The sequence below is a fragment of the Lampetra planeri genome, chromosome 4 (assembly GCF_965212315.1).
Source record: "Lampetra planeri chromosome 4, kcLamPlan1.2.h2, whole genome shotgun sequence".
Classification (NCBI taxonomy): domain Eukaryota; kingdom Metazoa; phylum Chordata; class Hyperoartia; order Petromyzontiformes; family Petromyzontidae; genus Lampetra; species Lampetra planeri.
In genome coordinates, this window is record NC_136110.1 from 4,931,299 (window position 1) to 4,953,970 (window position 22,672).

General features: G+C 42.2%; 2 protein-coding genes across 3 annotated transcripts in view; both read left to right on the forward strand.

Moving 5' to 3' along the window:
- The window catches only part of LOC144717605 (uncharacterized), a 34,553-nt gene extending 29,511 nt beyond the window's left edge, over positions 1–5,042 (forward strand). For both annotated transcript variants that reach the window (XM_078593101.1, XM_078593100.1), the window contains 2 exons: positions 279–381; positions 903–5,042. In XM_078593101.1, the coding sequence (XP_078449227.1) occupies positions 279–381; positions 903–938 (139 nt within the window). In that variant the 3' untranslated portion in view covers positions 939–5,042. The remainder of the gene's footprint in view (positions 1–278; positions 382–902) is intronic.
- A 9,731-nt stretch (positions 5,043–14,773) lies between these two features.
- Positions 14,774–22,672, forward strand: part of LOC144717606 (disintegrin and metalloproteinase domain-containing protein 12-like) — a 169,660-nt gene continuing 161,761 nt past the window's right edge. Inside the window, exon 1 of the mRNA XM_078593103.1 lies at positions 14,774–15,672. Within this exon, the coding sequence (XP_078449229.1) occupies positions 15,507–15,672 (166 nt within the window). The 5' untranslated portion in view covers positions 14,774–15,506. The remainder of the gene's footprint in view (positions 15,673–22,672) is intronic.

Below are 22,672 nucleotides of genomic sequence, written 5' to 3' on the forward strand. Positions count from 1 at the left end.
AGCACTATCCAGGCTGCTTATATTCTGAGCACAGATGAGATGAGGTAATACGATTGGGTGATGGGATGAGGTGATGGGATCAGGTGCATTCCAGGTGATTTTGGTCATGGGCATTTAAAGTAATTACTGCATTATAACCTGAATAACAGCTTAGTATAACAGCTCAGTATTGTACACGGGCATGTGCCGAGGGTGTGTTGCGACCACTCTAGCGTTTTGTTCCAACCCAACAGCGACTTCTGTGTCTGTGTGTGTGTGTGCGCTTATTGTCCACGCAGAAACCACGAACACTTCCCTGATGTGAAAAGACGAAGGCAACCAGGGGAAAGGCCAAAGTCTCATCGCACTTCATATAGTGAGCATGCAGATTTCGTGCCGAAGGTAATATTTTATTTTGCGTAACCTTGACTTCTGTGTTCATTATCACGATCATCATCAGCCATGGTCAGTCTACTGCTGGATGAAGTCCTCCCAAAGCTGCCGCCGCCATCACTCACGACCCTGTGATATAATGATCGACCTAGCACCTGCACAGGAGCCGATTTTATCACTCCGTCTTCTTAATGGCCACTTCGTTGCTAATTTTTGGCCACCGACTGCACAAGTCCACTTATTTTTCTTAACAGTTTGAATAATGTCATTAACCTGCCTATATTATATCGTCCAGGTGTTTCTCCTCCTGCCCCTCCAATGTAATTGCAACCATTCCTCTTTGAGAACTTTTTGACATTTATTCAATGTTTTCCGTTCATGACCACGTTGCCGAACCATCGAAGCAGGCAATACACATTGATTCAACATTTTATTCTGCAGGCACAAGCATGTGTGTGTTCATTTTTTTATTCACTCTGGTAATGTTGTTGTTGTCGTATAATTCAACTCATTGTTCGTTTTCTTTGTAGAAACTTGGTATCCAAACCTCGCGGGAGAAAAGGTGAAAACGACTGTTCACTCCAGAACTTCTATGAACTTATTTTTTTTTATAAATTGATGTATTATTTGTGATGCTAAATTATGGATATATTTTGTTGTAACTCAATTTTAGAACAAAAAATAAATAAATGTGAACAGACGTTTACTGTTTTATGAAACGCGAAAACATATTGCATATCGTAAAGTGCACTTTGGCAATACTCTGTACAATCATGCGAAACCTATAGGAATAGTTTCAATGTATTTTGGATTGTGTATATATAATGCGCTTTTTAAATAAGGGGTAACCCAAAGGTTTAAGACATACAAATATAATTTGGTGTATTTATAAACCACGTTTTAAATATTGGCTTAATTCAGTAGGTGCATTGGTGTGATTACTGCATGTAAAAACAAATACTCCAATGTGTATGTGAATCTATTTCAAGGTTTAAAATTATGTTTAAAGGACTCGTTAAGCTATCACTTGCTGCTGGTTTTTGCCATGGGTAGGAATTAATATCAGGTTGCTGAGTTCAAAGAAAAGTGAGAACGTCTGTACCACCAATTCACCCATATAATATATGTTAAATAATTACACATTCCTAAACGCAGCTTTTATTTTTTTAATACATAATTTCATACCAATACCATAAAATGTATTCTATACACTTTATTTTGCTTGAAATGTTCAATAAGGTAAATGTACCAAGGTCTCATGCGTTGTATCGTGTGCTTGGATGGCTGCAGCAGTTATTCACTTCTCTGTGTTTGACAGATTGTTGTTTATATGAGATGCAGTAGTGGATATTGATCACATACACCCTCAAGCGAAAATTGACTGAGATGAGCATGTTGCTGATAAAACCATATCGAGTATATCGGAACACAGTAGACAGCACCCGGGGACCAGAGATAGATTTTTTAGTTCAGAGCTGTTTCATTTGAACACTGACTTTGATAACTGTTGGGCTCATGTACAACCCATGCAAATATACATGCAGATAAAAAAAAATACAGGTACATCTCTGCAATTTCCTGCTCAGACCACTGCTGCTGAAAGGCACCTCCACCAGAAGGAGCTCTAGAGGACCCCTTATACAGCATATGTTGGCCTACGCTTCCACGCTGGCCATATGTCTAGGAAGAGGTGGGAATACTCACACTCTACCCCACCACACCCGACCTGCACCGATGGACTGTACCCATTTATAATGCCCGGTGGACAGAGTTGGAGATTCTTAAAAAAACTTTACCATTTTATCAGCTGCCACTCCCGGAGAGGAAACTGGCAACCTCTGCGTTTATACAGCCATATATTAATGAAGGTATTTTATCAATTCTGCTTTTCCTACAATACAGTAGTAATAATTAATCAGGGAACTGGTCATTATGTGTCAGTATTTGTTATTAAAGACACACCCCGCTTTTGCAATATTAGTGATTGCTGCCAAATCAAATACATTCCAGTACGTATGAGTGAGTTTATATTGCAAGAGCAAACACCATGAATATGGAAATTTGTAATGTGGAAAATTAAAACTAAATTGGCCATACCCAGGAGATTAATTAACAGATCAAAGGCATGTAACTAAATCCTTTCAGAATGACTTGTCACAAAAGGAATACATTCTTATAAACATTTTGTCGTATTCAGTCGTTACATTTTTGCAGTTCCATACATTTGGAGCAAATATGTGATATATGCAGAACAAAACAATAATCTGTTTCCAAGATGAATTAAAGTAATTCCAGCAGAGGAAGTGTATAATTCCCACTGGATGCAGATAACCAGGAAATGTTCAATGTCATTTTATTTCTGTCCATTGAACTTATAAATATCACAGGGTAGGCAGTCAGACTTTAGATTATATGATGCTCAGTTAGATATGAGGGAAATAATACTGAACTACATATGTTGCACTTGTTATCGAGGCTTTTTTGCCTCCTTAACTACAATTTGTATAACACGTTAACCTTTTGGCTTAATTCATGGAAAATAGTGTATGTGTATATGTTTTAATACTGTTCTAAATAGTTGATGGAATCCCCTCACACTTATGCAATATATGCATACAATAATGAAGTTGTAAATATATGTTATTACTGAATGACCATTACACTTACCTAACCTCTTGCCATATAGTCAAGTTTTATTTCTTCCAAATTTACCAATTAAACGCCTCCCTACTATTGAGTCATTGTGGTATTTTATTTCTAATGAATTCACCAACCGTTGAAATAAATTGCTCCCCGTTTGAATTTTCCATTAATTATTCTCTTCCCACCACAGTTCTCAGTAATTTAAAGCAGGGATGTGTCACTCCATTAAATAAGGGCTCAAATTTACTAAAAAGCCGGTAATTTCACCAGCGCTCATTATGTTGAAAGTTTTGAAATCTACAGACTCTGATATAGCCCTCTGGTAAATCGACACAGCACCATCAAGTAACATTAACCTATGTTTTGAATTAAAGCTTTCGTGACTGCAGGGAATCATATTCTTGGTTATTTCGGTAAAGTCACGTAGTAGGGAAGTAATAAAATAATAAAAATATAAAAAAAAAACAAATTGTTATATATTTTTATTTTTGTATTATTTCCCTTCTACGTGACTTTACCGAAAGAACCAAAAATATGAATCTATGTGTTTTGCTTAGCTCATGGCTAAGTGTTCCAATGGGACGAGGAAGGCAACATCATTTTTCAGTGGCCTTTTCTTTTGGCCCGTGGTGTTCACACATGATGTCCGGCGCTTTGCACCATGTGGGAAATGCCACAACTGCAAGATTCTACGCGGTAATAATGATACTCATTTTTTGCCCTTTGTAATTCCATTGCTGGATGGAAGAGTTCCTACGCCCTGTCGGTCATGGGGATTGCTTGACCACACTTCGCCATGCGTATCAGCGACGATTGGTGACCCAGAAAGTGCTCGGAACCAGTTAGGACATCACTAAACCGTTGCTGGGAATCGAACACGAGTCGCTGGCTTCATAACAAAGTGTGGCGCATTACTGTACCACCAATCATTATTTTTTTTACTTTTATTAATTTTAATGTTTTACCTACGTGACTTTACCAAAAACCTAAGAATATGAATCCTTGCAGTCACGAAAGCTTCAAATCTAGCACCAATCATTCATTAAAATGTGTATGGATCTGATAATGAATGCCATTAAACGTTATACCTCAATAATTATCCTCAACAAATGTGGCCTCAACGTCTTATGCACATCTTAAACACCACGCAGTATTGTATACCAGTCCCCTACGTCGGAAGGAGGGTGGGGGCTCAAACTTCCCCACACCTGCTGAAGACTGGGGGGCCCCCTTCTTAATTCCTTGGTACAATTACGCGATGGGCGTTCCACGGTTCCACCCTTTCCTCATATACACGGGGATGGGGGTGAGAGCAAGAGTGCACGATAGACAGAAGCAGATGGTACCGTTTCTCATTCTGTTCAGCGTGTTTAAGATTTGTTTAAAGTGTGTTTAACCCTGACCGTCGCCCCACGCCCCCCCCCCCTTTAAACAAAGTCACGCTACCTCAGTTGTTACACTCACGCGCGTTTCCAAGCTTAGTCATAGAACTACTGTGTTTTAATTTATCGTCTACGGTGACATCAACATGAGTATTATCGTATTAAACTGTCTGAGTCTTTTTTTTAATGCCACCAAGCTTTTGAAACCAGTTCGGTCAGCTTGTGTGACCTGCGTGGGTCTTTCAGCTTTTTTTTATCTTGCGAAAGATTTATGGTTTTGGAGTCACCAGGTGGTACATTAAGATGGACTCCATGGCCAAACATTCTTCTCGCTACTTGACGGTCAAGAGCACTGGTGTGGAGAGATTCCGTAAAATTCGTCAATAATAATACGCGACGTTTCGGACAAAGGCCCTCATTGCCGAAAACGCCACCTCTTGTCTGTTTTCTTTTTAGTGCAGTGTCATTGTGTGCCACTTGCAAACGCGGTATCACAAATATTACGCGTGTGGAAACGAGTTAACGACTGCTGTATTCTGGCTTTTCGAGGTTATATTGATGTCAATCACTGTCCTATAATCAAACACCCTATAATAAACATATCTGATTATGGGATGGGATCATTCAGCCCTCCACCCCCACACACTCCCTGAGCACGAATTGTCATGATTTGGAGTCACAATTCCAGTCTAGAATTATTGGATTATTTGTGGCTCGATTTGCTGTTTCAACGTATTATTTCTACAGCTGCATATGTTTCATTCGAATATCTGCAAAAATCTATGAAATGTAAGGAATTGATTTTCACAAGCATAATTTGATGCATGCTTTGCAAGCATTATCGATATTTTAGTCGATTTTCCCAACGCATGCAAATTGCACCATTTATGTAACGTCACGAAATTAAGAATCCATTGGGGAAATCTCGCAGAGGCAGCGTGCGGCGTGTGTTCGAGAATGAACGATGGGCTGAGGAGGGCATGTTTCAGTTCTCCAGAAAAATCAAGTGAATTTCGATTTAAAGCTTTCGTGACTGCAGGGATTCATCTTCTTGGTTCTTTCCGTAAAGTCACGTAGAAGGGAAGTAATAAAATAATAAAAATAAAATTATATTATATTATTTTATTATGTTTTATTTTTATTATTTTATTACTTCCCTTCTACGTGATTTTACCGAAAAAACCAAGAAGAAAAATCAAGTGGCTTTAGAAAAAATATTTTTTCGCAGCAGAGGGCGCACTGCTCTGCAAAGAGATTGTCGGATGACAGTCAAACCCGATATTTTTAAAATCCCAGTGGTAGGGCTTAGGAAATTGAGTGCAACATTACGTAACACAATCGGGTTTTTATCTCTGTGCAAGTCATTGTTTTCTGAGCTGAGATTTGAAATGATGACCCGCTCTGCATGTCACAAGACAACCGATTATATTGTACCGTATTTGAAAACAGTTGGTGATGTTGCGTTGGCAGCGCACAGGCCTTAAAATATATAAATACAGGTGACGCTTTGGAAAATGTCCCTCATCAAAGTTTTAGGCAATGCTTCTTCATCGAATAACCATTGCCTGAAATGTCACCTATTATATATGTTTAAATATTTTAAGGCAATGTTATTCATGAATGTGAGTTTTTGTATACGGTATATAGAGTATGCTTGTGCTGATAAATTATGACTAAATGTTGGTAAAAATTATAGCTGCATTGTTCTCTGATATTTTCATCAAATGCAGTTTAAACAATAACACATTACTACCTCTGAAAATGTAATCACAAAGACCACACTAACAAAGATATTTGTATTACATTGATAAATTAAAATGTCACACCATAACCTGGATTCAAAGGAAATAATTGTTCTGCAAATATCCATTTAATTGAGTTTCTTAGAGATTTCAGGCTCAGGGATCTACGTGGAATAATGAAGAACATATAAATGTATATTAGGTGTTATAAATATCATCTGTAATGTGTTTCAAAAGGCTTGTTAAAGTCGCATATTGTTTAACACTAATTACCTTCACATAATTCTTGAATTTTTTTATGTAACTGCCGGACAAACGTCCTTATATGAATCTTTTGGAGAGCTACGATACGTATTTAGACTCGTATTTGAAATAATTGCAAAACTATTAAATAAATTAACGAATAATGAACTCGTGAAACCGTTTGCGAGCGCGCACAATAAGTCACAGACAGTTTTAACAAAGGAGGCCCTGTTTTGTTTTGAGTACTGTTGACTATTAGCTGCGCATGGGTAATTTGGTCATCAAATTGGCATCCTATGGCCTCGTACAATGAGTGTCATGGGATCTACAACATCATCAGCATGGCAGGCTTGACCGTAGCCTTCATTTACAGTGGATATACTGTATTATGTATATTATCCACAACATATTGGTGTGCCATTATCGTTATTCACCACAGCTCTCAGGAATATATTAGCAGCCTTTCGGAAAAGGCACAAGAATGTTCCCACTCGGTGAACGCATTCGCTCAAAATAATGGTGCATAAAAGTGACAATCGTCTTTTACATTTTGGAGGGCCTCATTTAAAATATCTGCATTGTGAAGTTGTGGTGGGGTGGGGTGAAGTTTATAGTGTAGTCTTCCAATCTCTCGCAACCCATGGCCTAAATAAATAAATAAAACACTGAATAACTACACAGAGATTACATGAATAATGTACCAAAATACACATGAGAAAGGGAGAGCCACGAGGAGACACTTTATAAAACGTAACATTGTATACTCATTGCTTTTTTCGGTAATGTCACGTAGGTAGATAAAATAATAAATCACGACGTTTCGATCGCAAACGTGATCTATTCTTTTGTCTACCGACGTGACATAACAGAAAGAACCAAAGAGTATGGATTCCTGCAGTCACGAAAGCTTCAAATCAAGATCATAACATTGTAGTTTGAGACATTGTGAAGAAAAGCAAGTGGACTTGGGCAGGGTACGTCACTCATTCAAAATAGATTATATTCTTAGGTTTCTTTACTTGATACAGCAAGCGTGCTGTGACTGTTCCACATGAAGACGGAAGCTTGTGTTGCCTCCTAAACGTCGTGATTTTTTTTTATTTTACTTTTATTAATTTAAAATTTTTACCTACGTGACTTTACCGAAAAAAAAGACTAAGAATATGAATCCTTGCAGTCACGAAAGCTTCAAATCTAGAAAATAGATGATGATGATGATGATGGTAGAGGCCTGCGTTTAGAGTCCTAGAATGTCGGCAGCCTATGGCGGCCTTATTCTCGTTCCTTCAGAGAACTCGGCGCTTTTTGCCTCGCCCGTCACCCCCATTCAATGTGTGCAGATACTACTATTGTATGTAGGGTGTGTAGGCATATATACCTACAAAATATTGTTTTTGGTGGGGAGGGGTCGACAATTTTTGGAAACCTGTTGGATCAACTTTTTACCCCCACATCTGAGGGGGTCCACTTTCTATAACTTTTTTTTATTCAGGCCTTCTGAAAGGCTCTTATTATAATTAGTTGACGGACAAATGGAACGCCGGGCTTGTATAATAAAGTTGGCTGCATTAATTTTCACACAAGCTATCATTTGTGGCCAGGTCGCCTCTGAAAAAAGAGCTATATAGCTCAGTGGGCCTTGCCTGGTATAAATAAAAACAAAGTTTAAATAGTTTAATGATGACTCGCGTTTGAGACTCATGATGGAGTGGCCGCCAAAATGGCAGCATGCCTGAGAGGACATCTACCATGGACACAGACCGATTAAATCCTATCGTGCACGAGTGAGATGGATTTATTCATCACAGGACTGTGAGAGATGGCAATGGCTTGGAGAGGCCTTATTCTGGGAGTGGATTAATCATAGCTGATGACGATGGTTCCTACATCTCAGAAAGTGTTCCTTTTGTAAGCCATCCAGCTTCTGCAGTTTCAGATTTGATGGTATATAAACAACTTCCATATGTAATTAAAGTCTGATAATTGTTTTGTTACCCTTCTATCTGGCAACAAAACTGACACTTTTTTTTTACAAGGAGTCATGTTTGCATATACCACAATACCTACAGCCATAATGCAAAAAAAAACATAACTCTGATAATATATGCACTGTCCGTGAAGTTGATTGGTCCACACCCGAGACAGCTTTCCTTAGAGCCCAGTCTCACATGGGTTGGACTAGATGACGCCAAAAGGCGCACAACTCAAAGACAATGCACCATCAGAGTATGAGAGCTCAGGGTATTATCAGAGTTATGTTTTTGTTTGCATTATGGCTGCAGGTAATGTGGTCTATGCAAACATGACTCCTTGTAAAAAAAAAAGTGTCAGTTTTGATGCCACATAGAAGGGTAAAAAACCAATTATCATATTTTTTACTGGCAAATGAGGTTCCAATGGTGTAATTAAAGTCTGTTGAGTCAAATGGGCAACACAATGCCATTACTAAAGTAACAAAATGTAGCTATTTTAATTTTGGCCAACATAAGAATGGGCCAACATTTAAACTTACTGCAACTCAGAAATTAGGATTCATGGTGAATGGCTTTTTATCACAAAGTCTAATCTAGTTGTAATTAACGCTTTAATAAAATTATGGAGCTAATGTCTTTATAATGACCTAAATGAAATATAGCGTGTATTACCAATTCCCATAAATTGAATTAATTAAAATATATAAGGTATCATTGTAAAGAACCCCTTCTTTAAGTCTGCTTAACTTGCATAATTTGGACAGGTTTTGTATGTCTACCATTAAGCTAATTGATTAGCTTTCACACAATATGTGAATAACCTACAAATAAAATACTCACAGAAGTGTACTCTAGTTAACCCATATTATTGCATTTAACAATTACATGTCATGTTTCAAAACACATTCGTGTCAACAACTATTGAGTGTGATTGCGTTGACATTTCCTGCCGTTTTTTGTGTTATTTGTTTGTTTTCTGCTGAGCCTTCTCTATTGTCTCGTCTCTCCAGTGTCAGGCCAGAGAACGCTAAACGGCGAACAGAACAAAGACCATGCACGTATCAGAGCATTTATAGCTCGGATTGAGCCGCTATAGATAATGCCATAGAAGACTGTCTCTGGTGTAGGCCAATCAGTTTCAAAGGCAATGCACATATTAGAGCATCATGTTCACCACACGTACGTGTGGTTAATGCACACTTGATTCATAATCAACGATTTTTGGGTTTAGATCGCGTTATTTATAAATGTGTCGTAACCCTCCACCACCCGACACGGCCAATCAATAAAAAAGTGTCACGTTGACAAAAGACAAATAGTTCACTGCGCGAAAGCCTACGTGTTAAACGCACACTTGATTACTTGCAAAAAGTATCTATTTCGTGTTTGAACATCTTAACACCTGTTTTATTGCCAGAAAAGGGGTAAAACCTATCATTATTTTTCATACTTTGATAGTGGCAAAAAAGGTCCCATGATAAAGAAAAACATGTCAGTAGGGGGCAGCAACCTTAAAAAGAAACTCGAGCGACAAACACAATACAGTTATCATGGGTAACAGTTCCCAACCCATATATATAACCGTAATGGAATTATCCATTTGCAGGGTGGTGTAGTGTGGAGATTAAATGGCTAATGATGTCACACAGCTTTGATCTGTGCGATCAGACTTTGAGTTATGTGCAAGCGTAAAGTGCCGTAATGTATATAGTGAAGGCAGCGAAGCAGCAAATTACTATAAAGAACTACTACTTTGTCATTAATGATTTCCATTACTTACATATGAAAAAACACATCATTGAGTTGTGGCGAAGTAACAACGGAATCTCGATACTTATGGAGATTTTAGGTGCAGATTAAAATAAAGCTGAATTTACTAAATAATGCAACCGGCAAAATCACACTTCGACGATAGGCTGCAACACCTTACAAGTGAAATGTATACAAACATGGTACATTTTTCTTTGCAATTTTAAAAGTGGTTGTTTGAAAAAAAAATCGTTTTGAGTTTTCATTTGCATACGCACAATTGAAGAGCATGCATTGAAAACCAACATCAAACGTGCAGCAGGTTGTACGGTATTATAAGTGAAATGAGAGTATGAGACTCACTTGCATAATCTCGTTCACAAAGCATTTAGTTAAACTAAAAACACTTGTCCCTTATTGCCTTCTGCTGGACTTGGAGTACATGTTATTCGATTTATTAAAATAAGACAAATATACAACACCTTGTAAACATGCCCCCGTTATTTTCTATTGCACCTAAAAGCAATTGTTCACACTGATACGAAAAAGAAGCAAATGAATCTAACAAAAAAATAATGACTATAATTGTGGGAAAAAAACACGAGGGATTAGACCCATTATTTGTGTTTAAGATTTATTTTTTCTTCATTTGTTGACATTCAATTCAAATGTGTGATTTCCACGTTGAGCATGCTTATACCTCGGAGAACACAACACTGCTATGCACACGGACACAATCCACACACGAGCGCCAAACCAACAATCCTGCAGACAAACGAATGTGTTGTTTGTTAATGAGCTGTTACACATTTTGACAAATCCAGGGCCGTTGCTTGTTCATACCTGCCAGTTGCAGGCTTAGTAAAAATCTACTCAGAGTACTTAATATGGGCATATAATAGTGCAACATTGTTACATTGGTCATGCGTATGAATTACTGTGTATTAATACTTGTGATGCATTACAAGGCCACTTTATAGCATATAATCAAAAATCCAAAGGGAAATCTGATTCAGACCGCTGATTCAGACCGAAAGAATGGAAAACCACGAACGCATGTGACGCCTTTATTCTAGTTACTCAGTTCATATCCAAAGTGTAAACAAGTGATATGCACATCGTAGAGCAGGGAATTACAACACCTCAATTACGATTCAATAGGAGTGGGATATATTTTTATGGTACCAGCAAGAAATGTCATCTTGGCATATTTTACCACTGTCTTAACGCCTTTACGGACTGATACACGCATACAAATACAGCTCAATTGAGAATCGGCAAGAAGATATACAATTTATTACAGTCAACTGTGACTCACTAAAAACAACTCGTAATTTAGTCATATTGGTAGGAACCTCCTGGTTACACCAGCCCACAGGGATTATTGTGTCCGTCGTGCAGGGAGGGGCTGGGTGGGGAGGGGAGGGTGGGGAGGGTGGGGCTGGATGGGGAGGGTGGGGCTGGGTCGGGAGGGGCTTGTCGCCCCGTGGTGCCCTTATAAAACTCAACGTTTAACCTACTCACGCCGGCTTGTGCCCGCCCTCACAGTCGGCCATATTTGCGGAATACACCACGCCGCCGTTGACCCTGGCCATTGACCGAGCAACCCAACGTTCCTACCAGCTCCCTCCGCAGGAATGTGTTTAATCCACACGACCGCAAACTCCGGAGTGCATACCAAGAGGAGGCAAACACAAGCTGTGGAAGGCATCGGAAGATCGAGATGGAGAAACGACGAATCAACGAGTTCATTGGCCGCGACTGGGCATGAGCAATATAGGAAATGAAGACGTGGAAGGAAATGGGGTCAGGCTTTTTCCAAGCAGTGGGAAGCTACAGGTTAACAACAGCAACCGTAGCTAATAATACATATGTAATAAACAAAATAAGCGTACGTGCACCGCAATTGTATACGTTTAATTATCTTGCTTTGAAAGCAATCGCAGACATTCAAGCGAGGTGCTAGACCCTTGGGCTTCATACATATGAAGAAACCCCTTTGGCTCCACTGTTCACATAGAAAACAGTATTTGATAACCTTTCATGATAACTACAGTTTCGTTATCTTATTGGGTTTATCTATCCAATAACTTTGACTTCATGAGTAAGCCAGACCTGCTGAATCATACTTTTTTAACATTCCGTTAGTGACGCGACTGCGGTTTTCTCACACGTGGTTGGCACATGCCAGGTCAGATCAATGAATCACACAAAACTCAAGCTATCGGCCGTGGCACCGACGACCCCCTGCATCGCATTGCGGTTGTCTTTAGGAGGCAGTGCTTTACAGCTTTACAACGTTCAGGTAGGTATTGTCTTGTCTCTTGAGATTCGGGGTAGCAATCCAACCTCGCTGGGTGTTTCTCCAGCACATTCCTCGTTTCCCTGCCGCGCCCGACATAAAACATCGTCGAAAGGAAATTGCCGAACATCCTAATCATGTGACATCTGAAAAAAAAAGATTACTCCTGAGAAACGGCGAGTGGGCTAATCATGTATAAGGTGCTTTGTGACCTTGTGTCGAGGGTCAACGCCGGGTGGGCAGTGATGGGGGGGGGGGCATAGTTAAACGCTGAATGGAACGAGTAGCAACATTATCTACATTCGTCTATGGTTCATTCTGTATCCAGATCACACCGAATGCGTACCGGGAGTGGTTGAATTTAAACAGGAACCCACCGCCTCTGTTAAATACCGGCACCACCAACAACCACTCCGTTGACGACAAGAATTCCCTGCTGGGTGAACAGTGGCGGAGTAGAATGGTCGGTGACTCCCATTTCTTTTAGAGACGTCTGGTTAGCGTGGACTAGAAGGCGGAGGCCAAAAAACACCCATTGAAGGGCAGGGCTCGAAGTGGAGGCCCTGCGGCCAGCAGCGGCGTGAGCGAGACATTGCAGGCGCTGCACCTTTACCGTCGCCTGCCTCGATTCAAGACATTTAGGAGGACGGAGGCTGCCTCCACGTTCCCTGAATATGCGAAAGGGGTTCAAGAAGACCGGGTAGCTGCGTACGGTGCGAAAGAAGTTAAGGGGAACGTGTTAATTGTGTTTGAGCGTAATCCTCTGATTATAAGACGTACCACCCCCCTACATATATTCTAAAGCAACACCTGAACTGTGTCTGTGTGTCTGTATGGTGCTCGACAACAGCACTTGCCCCAACAGTCTGCTCAGGCAATACGGAGGATCTTAGTCTTTGTGTGCGACCACACACACACACATTTAATTGACACCGCGAGAACACACGACTTGCTTTTCCTTTTTCTCTCTTGAGGTGCATATTTTACTTCTCCGGAGCGTCTGATGATGCACGCTGGAAGGTGGCCAGGCGGTAGACGCGCACGCCGAGCGGACGCGTTCCGAATTGAGAGCACAGAAGGCTGCCTGCCTGCATCCAACAGCTTGAGACAACCCACCCATCCATCCATCCCACCCATCCATCCATCCCACCCATCCATCCATCCATCTATCCCACCCATCCATCCCACCCATCCATCCATCCCACCCACCTATCCATCCACCCATCCATCCATCCCACCCACCTATCCATCCACCCATCCATACATCCCACCCATCCATACATCCCACCCATCCATCCCAGCCATCCATCCATCCATCCCACCCATCCTTCCATCCATCCATCCCATCCATCCATCCCACCCATCCATCCCACCCATCCATCCATCCCACCCATCCATCCATCCCACCCATCCATCCATCCATCCATCCCACCCACCCACCCATCCATCCATCCCACCCATCCATCCACCCATCCATCCATCCATCCCACCCACCTATCCATCCACCCATCCATACATCCCACCCATCCATCCATCCCAGCCATCCATCCATCCATCCCACCCATCCATCCATCCCATCCATCCATCCCACCCATCCATCCCACCCATCCATCCATCCCACCCATCCATCCATCCATCCCACCCACCCACCCACCCATCCATCCATCCCACCCATCCATCCATCCCACCCATCCATCCATCCCACCCATCCATCCCACCCATCCATCCATCCATCCCACCCACCCATCCATTCATCCCACCCATCCATCCATCCCAACCATCCATCTATCCCACCCATCCATCCCACCCATCCATCCATCCATCCCACCCATCCATCCATCCATCCCACCCATCCATCCATCCATCCATCCCATCCATCCATCCATCCATCCCACCCATCCATTCATCCCACCCATCCATCCATCCCACCCATCCCATCCATCCCACCCATCCATCCATCCCACCCATCCATCCCACCCACCCATCCATCCATCCATCCCACCCACCCATCCATCCCACCCATCCATCCATCCCACCCACTCACCCATCCATCCATCCCACCCATCCATCTATCCCACCCATCAATCCATCCCACCCATCAATCCATCGCACCCATCCATCCATCCCACCCCCCATTTAGTCACTCACATTCCAGCCTCTGCGAGCCTAAACCGCCGCTAACACCCCCTCCCCTCCGCACGTCCTCAATTTGTTGAAAACAAGAAACTCCACACCGCGTTCCTCTCTCTCTTGTTTTTTTGCCCCGTGGTCTTTCTGGGGGTGGGGGGGGGTAATCATCCTAGAGAGTGTGAGGCAAGTGGCTGGTGGAGACTGAATGAGTGAGTTCCCCTGTCTGGAAGAAGGAATTGATCCAAGGCGAATAGCGACGCTTGTTGTGTGCTTGGGCGAGTGACTCTGGGCGAGGTTTTTTGGGGGGTTTGTGGGCTAGCAGATCCCAACCAACCTCTCTAACCCATAGCAAGGGAACGACATGGACTGGCGCAGACAACTGTTGATGGATTGTTAAGCCGCTCAGTTAAAACTAAAATCAAATACACAACAACAACAAAACAACCTCTTCGGCCGGTCGTGCAATTTAATTCGTTAATTCCTAACGGGAAGAAGCCGGCGAATTCCCAAAGATCACACGCGTTATTTTAGTTCTTATTCATCCTCCAAAGGGGGAAGGTCCTTCGCTTGCCGTGGCTGCTGCTCCCGTCAGCATTGGTCAGTGGAAGCGCTGCTCCGGCGAACTCGAGTCGCGGCTTCATCCTCGCCACCGTCATTGTTCCTCTCTCTCTCTGCCAGCGCAGCGCACGCGGGATTCCTCATCCATTCGCCTTGCGCCTGCCGCAGGGCGACATCGCTACAACGCGCGGGGGGCTGGCTGGCTGATTGCAGCCGCTGCTCCTCCTCTTGAATTCTGCTTGTGGCTGTGCGCGCGCCTCCTCCTCCTGTTCCTCCTCCTCCTGTTCCTGCTGCTGCTATTGTGGAGCAGGCGTAGCCGGGTGATGCCGAGTCACCCGTTCAAGCTGCGCCGCACAACAGAAGAGGAACGACGGGAGGGAGGAGGAGGAGGAGAAGACGATAGTTCGGGATCATGGGAAGCAGACGCGCTGCGCTTCCCAGCCAAGCCGTGGTGGCAAAATTCTCCATATTCCTTCAGCTGATGGAGGAGATGGTGGTCGTGGTGATGATGATGCTTGTCTTCTCCCTGGTCTGTGTTTGTGGAGAGACCAGCAAAGCTGCTTCGCTCGGAGTGGAAGGTAACTTATCTTTGTTCATATGTTTGTCGTTAGTGCAAAGGAGTTGGGAGGGGAGGAAAAGTTTGGCTTTAACTCACAGTCTCGACTCACTCCCTCCCTCTCTCCCGGCCCCCGTCTCTCTTTGTGTTGCATTCTTCACTCGACTCGCCTTTTGGTAACCCCCCCCCACACACACACACTGTAGCAGTCTGTACAACACAATCCAAAAACATAATTTCAAGACTTTGTGTCGTTTGCAAACGAAGTGGTGACATACACAGCGGTGCAATACTTGCAGAAACGGGACACTTTTGTGCGTTTGTGAAAGAGACCAGGGGGGGGGGGGGACTTGGAAACGCCAGTCCCGCCAAACTGAGCAGTGTGTTTTGATTACAGCAAAGTCCAGATGTGAAACGTTGCACTGTATGAGACCCCCAGCTGTTTCCGTCCGTGTAGGACTCTAGGCGATTGGCTATGTTTTGTGTGTTTTTATTTGAAGATGGTCGGGTGTATTTTTGTTACACATAAAATTATTTGTTTTCAAAGTTCTTGTTGTTTCGGACGGTCAAATGGGCCAATTATATTCTTGGACAAGTTTGGCCAAGTGGGAATTGTGCTATCTCAGCCAATAGGATGGGGGACGGGGGGGAGGTCTCTGGCAAGCACGCGAGGCAAGACCTTTGCTAATATAGGTCTTTCACGTTGCAATAATTCTCTACAGAGATATATTCAAACGTGGGGCATGGCTGCCACATTACTAGAAGCCTCCTACGCTTGCCAATGATATCCTGGGTCTGAACTTGTCCTGCTTACTAAATACTGTGGGATACGAGTAGATGATTATAGAACAACTCCGCTGGTCCGCTATGATGTGGAGGGGCAGCTATCGCAAATCCTAGTTCTGCGATGTAATCCGTGAACTTATGCCAATTCCCCCCCCCCCTCCCAAAAAAGTGGTAGATAATTGAGTGTTAGAATTGATTTGCTATTGACCTCCACTCATCTGTGAACATTTTTTTTCGATAATAAGCCTTTCCGCAATTGGAGACGGGGAAGCAATACAGGTAATGAGGAATATGGGTGCCAATAGCGAGTTTTTACAGACCCTAAAGGTTCCCTGGATAATAAAGAGTAGCAGGTAATAGGGCAACAGAAAGGAGGAATTCTGCTGTGACGTCGCATGGCATTGATGGGAGGAGAATCAGGAGATGACATGTCTATCAATGAAATCAATTTTTATTTTAAAAACGGAACTCGCCCACTGATACAAGTCTTTTACATGGGAGACCTTGAATGAAAAAAGACAGATAAAGTGCATCTGGCTGCCCCAGTGACAATCACAACCATATGTTAAACCGTATATGCCTGTATGTGTGCAATTACCGCTTTCACGAGACAGAACCTTGTGTGTGCGTAGGGGTGGCCTTATTGTTTTTCTGTCAAGGCTAGATCATTGGAATCTTAATTCACAGGTATTAGGTGCACTGCAAGTCAAACCAATTGAAGCATCCATCCTCATTGTCTACATAATACATTACGACTCTATGTAATAGGAACATCGTATCTGGAGGGCATCCTATCTGGGGGTCTTGTGCAAGATGACCATGCCATAAAAAAATTAATGTCCCGTAAATGCTTCTCAAGTTTGAATTTTAAATGCTTGTGGGGATTCCATAAATCCCTTTACTGTTCCATTTGAGGTACTTACACCATCAGACACCGTACTAATGTTTAGGAGACAATTAAATACTTCCAATAAAACAAGTTTGACTCTCTTTTCTATCCATGTGCTTGAATGCAGGGTCGTTTTTTCTATTCTGCCATCCAGTGAAATAGAACAATTTGATCAAAATCCACCAATGACTCAACAGCAATCAAAACAACCTACGACAGTACGATGCTAAATAATTGTCTTGCTGACCTCTTCCTGGGGGCTTGAACTGACTTATCGAAATATCCTAGTGGCGTTTAATGCACACATTTGTACCAGAGTGTACCCCCGTGAGTTACTACATGATGTCAGATAGCATACGAGCTGCAATTTATTTTCTCCGCCAAACGAGCCCCATTGATGGCTGCAAAAGCATCGATAGGGGAGGCGATTCTGAGCCCTCTGCCTCCTAAACGACGCTTGCACTACTTTACCAGCACGGTTGATACGGCTTGCTTTTGAGACTGAACGTCACCTGCAATGTGTTTTTGTCTTGTTGTTCGAGCGTTCTGACCCGCCCCTACTGGGCATCTGTGGAAAAGAGCTATTTTGGCTCATCGAATTCCTCCAGTATAAATACATATTCTGATTCTGATGCTAAAATAAGATGTGCGTTCATTTTGTAGGCTGTGAAAACATTTAGTTGAATGTAAAAATGATTAGGATGCTGATACTAATACTATTGTTTGCATGTACACTGTATATATTTAAACATCGAGTTACAGCCATGGTATAGACTAACGACACCGCACCTCCGATTATCACGGTTGCCTACGTATGGTGCGAAAGAAGGTCAACATACACACAATGACAGAGTGGAAGCCAAAGGAGGAAACGCTCCCAGATGAGTACGGAGATGGAGCGTTTAAATCATCAATCTATCTAGCAGGAGCTAGTTGTACGTGGCAATCCATCTGGCTCCTGCTCGATGGATTTCCATATCACAGATTTGTTTGGGGAGGCCTTCAACCAGCAGTGGATAGATTATGGCTGCTTGGTGACGTTGAAGTTGAAATCTGTCTCTGGTCGTAAACAGGAATGTGACCAAGGCTAGAGCACTTTGAAGTTTTCCTCGCATATGCTTGTTGCATTAACTGCATTTAATTTAAATCAGGGGGAAGTATTGCTTTTTTCAGTTACATTGCAATTATTCGATTGGTTTCACGGAACAAATTGAATACATATCTACTTCAAATTCTCACAGGAAGCAGTGTATCGCCCTCTTTTGAAGAACGACCAATGAAGATGACATCGCAAAGATTATTTCAAAGTAACTTGCCTTTAATCCACACTCTAGGCGCACCTTTTTATACATTACAAGGCGCATGAATCACTCTTCAGTAAAACCATTGTTTGATTATCAGTGTTGGAACAATATAAATTTAGTGAAATTCCACATTTTATATAATTTTTGTGTGTGCAGTCATTGGTGACTGGGATGAGACCATCGCCTCTCTACATGAAAACATTTGTTTAATAAGGGGTCAATGCCCGGATTCTAATCCAGGATCTAAGCATCGCCAGCTTAGTGCTTGGATGCAATAGAAAATTTGCCACCTCAGCTCTGAAATACACACAAAATGTAAATGTCATCATCACCCATGATCAAACCACTGCTGGATGAAGGTCTCCACAATCCGTCGCCATCTTTAATGATCCTGTAATGCAATAATTCTCCCCGCACCCCACACGAGCTGATTTCATCACTCCCATCATTCTCATTGGACATCCTCTGAGACGCGTTCCATTCCTTTGCTGAAATATGCTAAATGTATAATGCATGCAATTATGATGGACTCTATATAGTGCTGTAAAACTATTTTTTTTCTCAGCACGCCCACTCTCAAGCCCTGAGCTCGCTTTAACATATTTGACCATCTTCCTAATGAAACATGAACAATGCTTATTTTTGAAGCTTAAAACCCCAGGATATTTATGGGTTAAATGAAATCCAAGAATCATTTTAGTGACGACAAGGCTTCATACAAAGCCATCTGTCTTTCCTGATTATACAGAGCGCTCCAATAGTTAATTTAATATGAATAGTGCCCTTGGTCAATTCGATCATATTAAGCACGTTGAATCATTACATATTTAATATACAAAATTGCCATTTGCTTCTATACTAACCACAGTATTTTATGAACAAAGATGTCATAAATAAATTATCGAAAAATGATCAAAGCCAATTTTTTTACGTGTTGAGCTAGAAGATGTTTAATTATACAGTATTTGTCTATCCAGGAGGTCGTACCAGAGTGAAACAATCATTTTCCGAATAAACCATGACTATTGCTTTACCAAAATAATAATCATCATCAGCCATAGTTGTCCACTGCTGGATGAAGACTTCTCGAAACTGCTGCCAACTCTCACGATGGTGCGATGTAACAATCCACCTTGCACCTGCATACAAATGTATTTCATGTTTCTACATCTCCTGTGATCATTCTATTGGACTCTTTATAATCCTTGACCGCCACTCCAATATTTACAGTATTCTTAACCATTGGCTATAATGCCTCCTAATTAGCTGTCCTTCCCAAGCCCAATTACGTTTATTATACAGTTTGAATGTCATTAACCTGCCAAAACGCAGCAATATGAAATATGGATGCAGTAAGGAGTGTATAACCCCAACCCAATCCATATTTCACACTCACAACGAGGAGTTAACTTGATTCGTGTGAATATGGAGCATTTTTAGTTCCTCCAAGGTAGAGATTGAAGAGGTCCAGCTTCGTAGGCAGGGCTGCGGTACATGTGTTGTTGCTCCGTTGTTAATGTGGGGAATTCTAACATGCGGGCCTTGATATGATGATGATTTTGCATTCAACTTAATGCTCGGCTAATCACCGCAGTGCGAAATTTTCTCATTTTGTTTTTCCATGAAACTACTGCGGCAAAATATTATTTGACCTTTCATCCCTTCTACATCTTTATAGAGTGGACCAGTCATATGTTTATCTAGAAAAAGCGTCATTACTGTTTTTGTTCTGATAAATTGAATTCAACTCCAGTATAAACTGGATAGAAACACACCCCTTGGCAGCAAGTCCAGCCGTGCTTATATCTGAAGTGTGCTTATATCTGTAGTGTGCTTATATCGTTGGTTACCCTTTGCCTTTACCTCCACCAGCACAATGTAAGCATGCGTTGCTTAGATCAGAACTGTGCATATATAAGGAGTATTTGTTGTCCAGCTTCAACTGTACAATCATTATCGTTGAAGCAGGATACAATTAACAGTCGATGTGTTGGTGCCAATGTAGGCGTTCCCTTTGGATGTCGATCTGCTCAGGTGCTGATATTTTTGTGATGACGCAGGGTTTAGCAGTGAACGGGGTTGGCATCTATAACTAAACGCAGGTCATTACTTGTCCCCGGTGGGTTACATTCACACACATTTTGCATAGCTGTTAATTTCTTTCTCGCTAAAAAAGGTAGAGGCGAAAACAATAGCAGTAGTGCGCTGTTGTTATGGCCTCGGTATGCAATACAGCACCACACACAGTGCATTGTATTTTTGGCGTTGCCAAATGTTGTAAAATAGAAATGCGTTCAGGCTTTGGCAGGGCTCGCCACTGGAATAGGTGACGGCTGAAGGTAAAGCATAATAACAATGACGATTGAATGGCAGCCAAGGATTTTAATTCATCCGAGAATGCCCATCGAAGATGTGGAGCGATGACATTGGCTGTTGCTGTGCCATTGTTACGTGGCACGAACGTGAGAAGAGGCAGTGACTTGGATAGGCTTTCATTCAGCAGTGGATTGACCGTAGCTGATGAAAGGCAGCACTAGGAAACTGTGTGAGCTGTTATTGATGTTGACTTAATATCTTGCTTATAACATTCGGGGTTATCTCTGTATACTGTATACCAGAGTGATGTACAGTAATTATGTTTTAGTGAAAATAAAAAACACAATGACATTAATATGATATTACAGAGTGCCGTTCTTCTCTAATTATACAATTGGAGTGGTTGCACTATCATGTATTATATATTTTGTAAAATCAAAATCACATAACTGGGCTTTTGAACGTTATGAAAGTCGATATGCAATTTGAGTCAATCACATTTTATATTATCCTGTGGAAGTGCTATGTTTTTCTATGATGGAGCGCATTTTCGGTTGCAGGGGCTTTTACGGAAATCGAAAAATCACGCAAACATTTTTTACGACTGAGCTGGAAACTTAGTCATTGTCCTATGCCACAAATGCTTTAAATAAACTCAGTTCTGGATACATGCACCGCGAATCAGGGTATAGTATTCATATATTGGCAGATTATGTTATATGGAGGGTTTGTATTTCTATAAAAGCCTCTTTCATTTTCAGACTTGTGTGAGATGGGCATTCAATTGAGTGCACATGTCAGCAAATGTTCTTCTATTTGTAAACACCATAGGTCCTTAATTTTACTGGTAGGAACCTCCTGGTTACACCAGCCCACAGGGGATCATTGTGTCCGTCCGTCGTGCAGGGAGGGGCTGGGTGGGGAGGGAGGAGCTGGGTGGGGAGGGGAAGGTGGGGAGGGGAGGGTGAGGAGGGGAGGGTGAGGAGGGGCTGGGTGGGGACAGGCTGGGTGGGGAGGGTGGGGCTGGGTGGGGAGGGTGGGGCTGGGTGGGGAGTGTGGGGCTGGGTGGGGGGTGGGAGGGGCTGGTCACCCCGTGGTGCCCTTATAAAACTCAACATTTAACCTACTCACGCCGGCTTGTGCCCGCCCTCACAGTCAGTCATTTGCAGAATACACCACGCCGCCGTTGACCCTGGCCATTGACCGAGCAACCCAACGTTCCTACCAGCTCCCTCCGCAGGAATGTGTTTAAAGCATATCTGATATTTCCGCGGATTATTACAGCGATTAAGTCTGTTCATGTGCGGGTACTGGTCAGATTGTTGCATCGCAGGATGCTGAGAGGTGGTGGCAGCTTTGAGGAGGTCTGCATCCACCAGCAGATAGATTGTAGCTTAATATTGTATGCCCAATATGTTATGGTTTTAGCTGACACATGTACGTTGCACAGCTTGGTACCTGAATTAAGAAATAGGCAAACACATTTTTTTTACTATATTTTCTGCATTATAAGATGCTCCTGAAAGTAAATATGTACTCTAAAGTTATGCAAATCTAATCGCGCACACACATATCTAGCAGATCGTAAGTTGGACCCCAACTCTTGATTTACAATCCAGTGGAAAGTGATCTGCAGAATAAGTAAATAAGCAAACAAATAGATAAACTTGTGGTGATCTTCCCCTGTCCAAGGGATGCCTTCATTTCTTGACAAGGAGAAAATATTT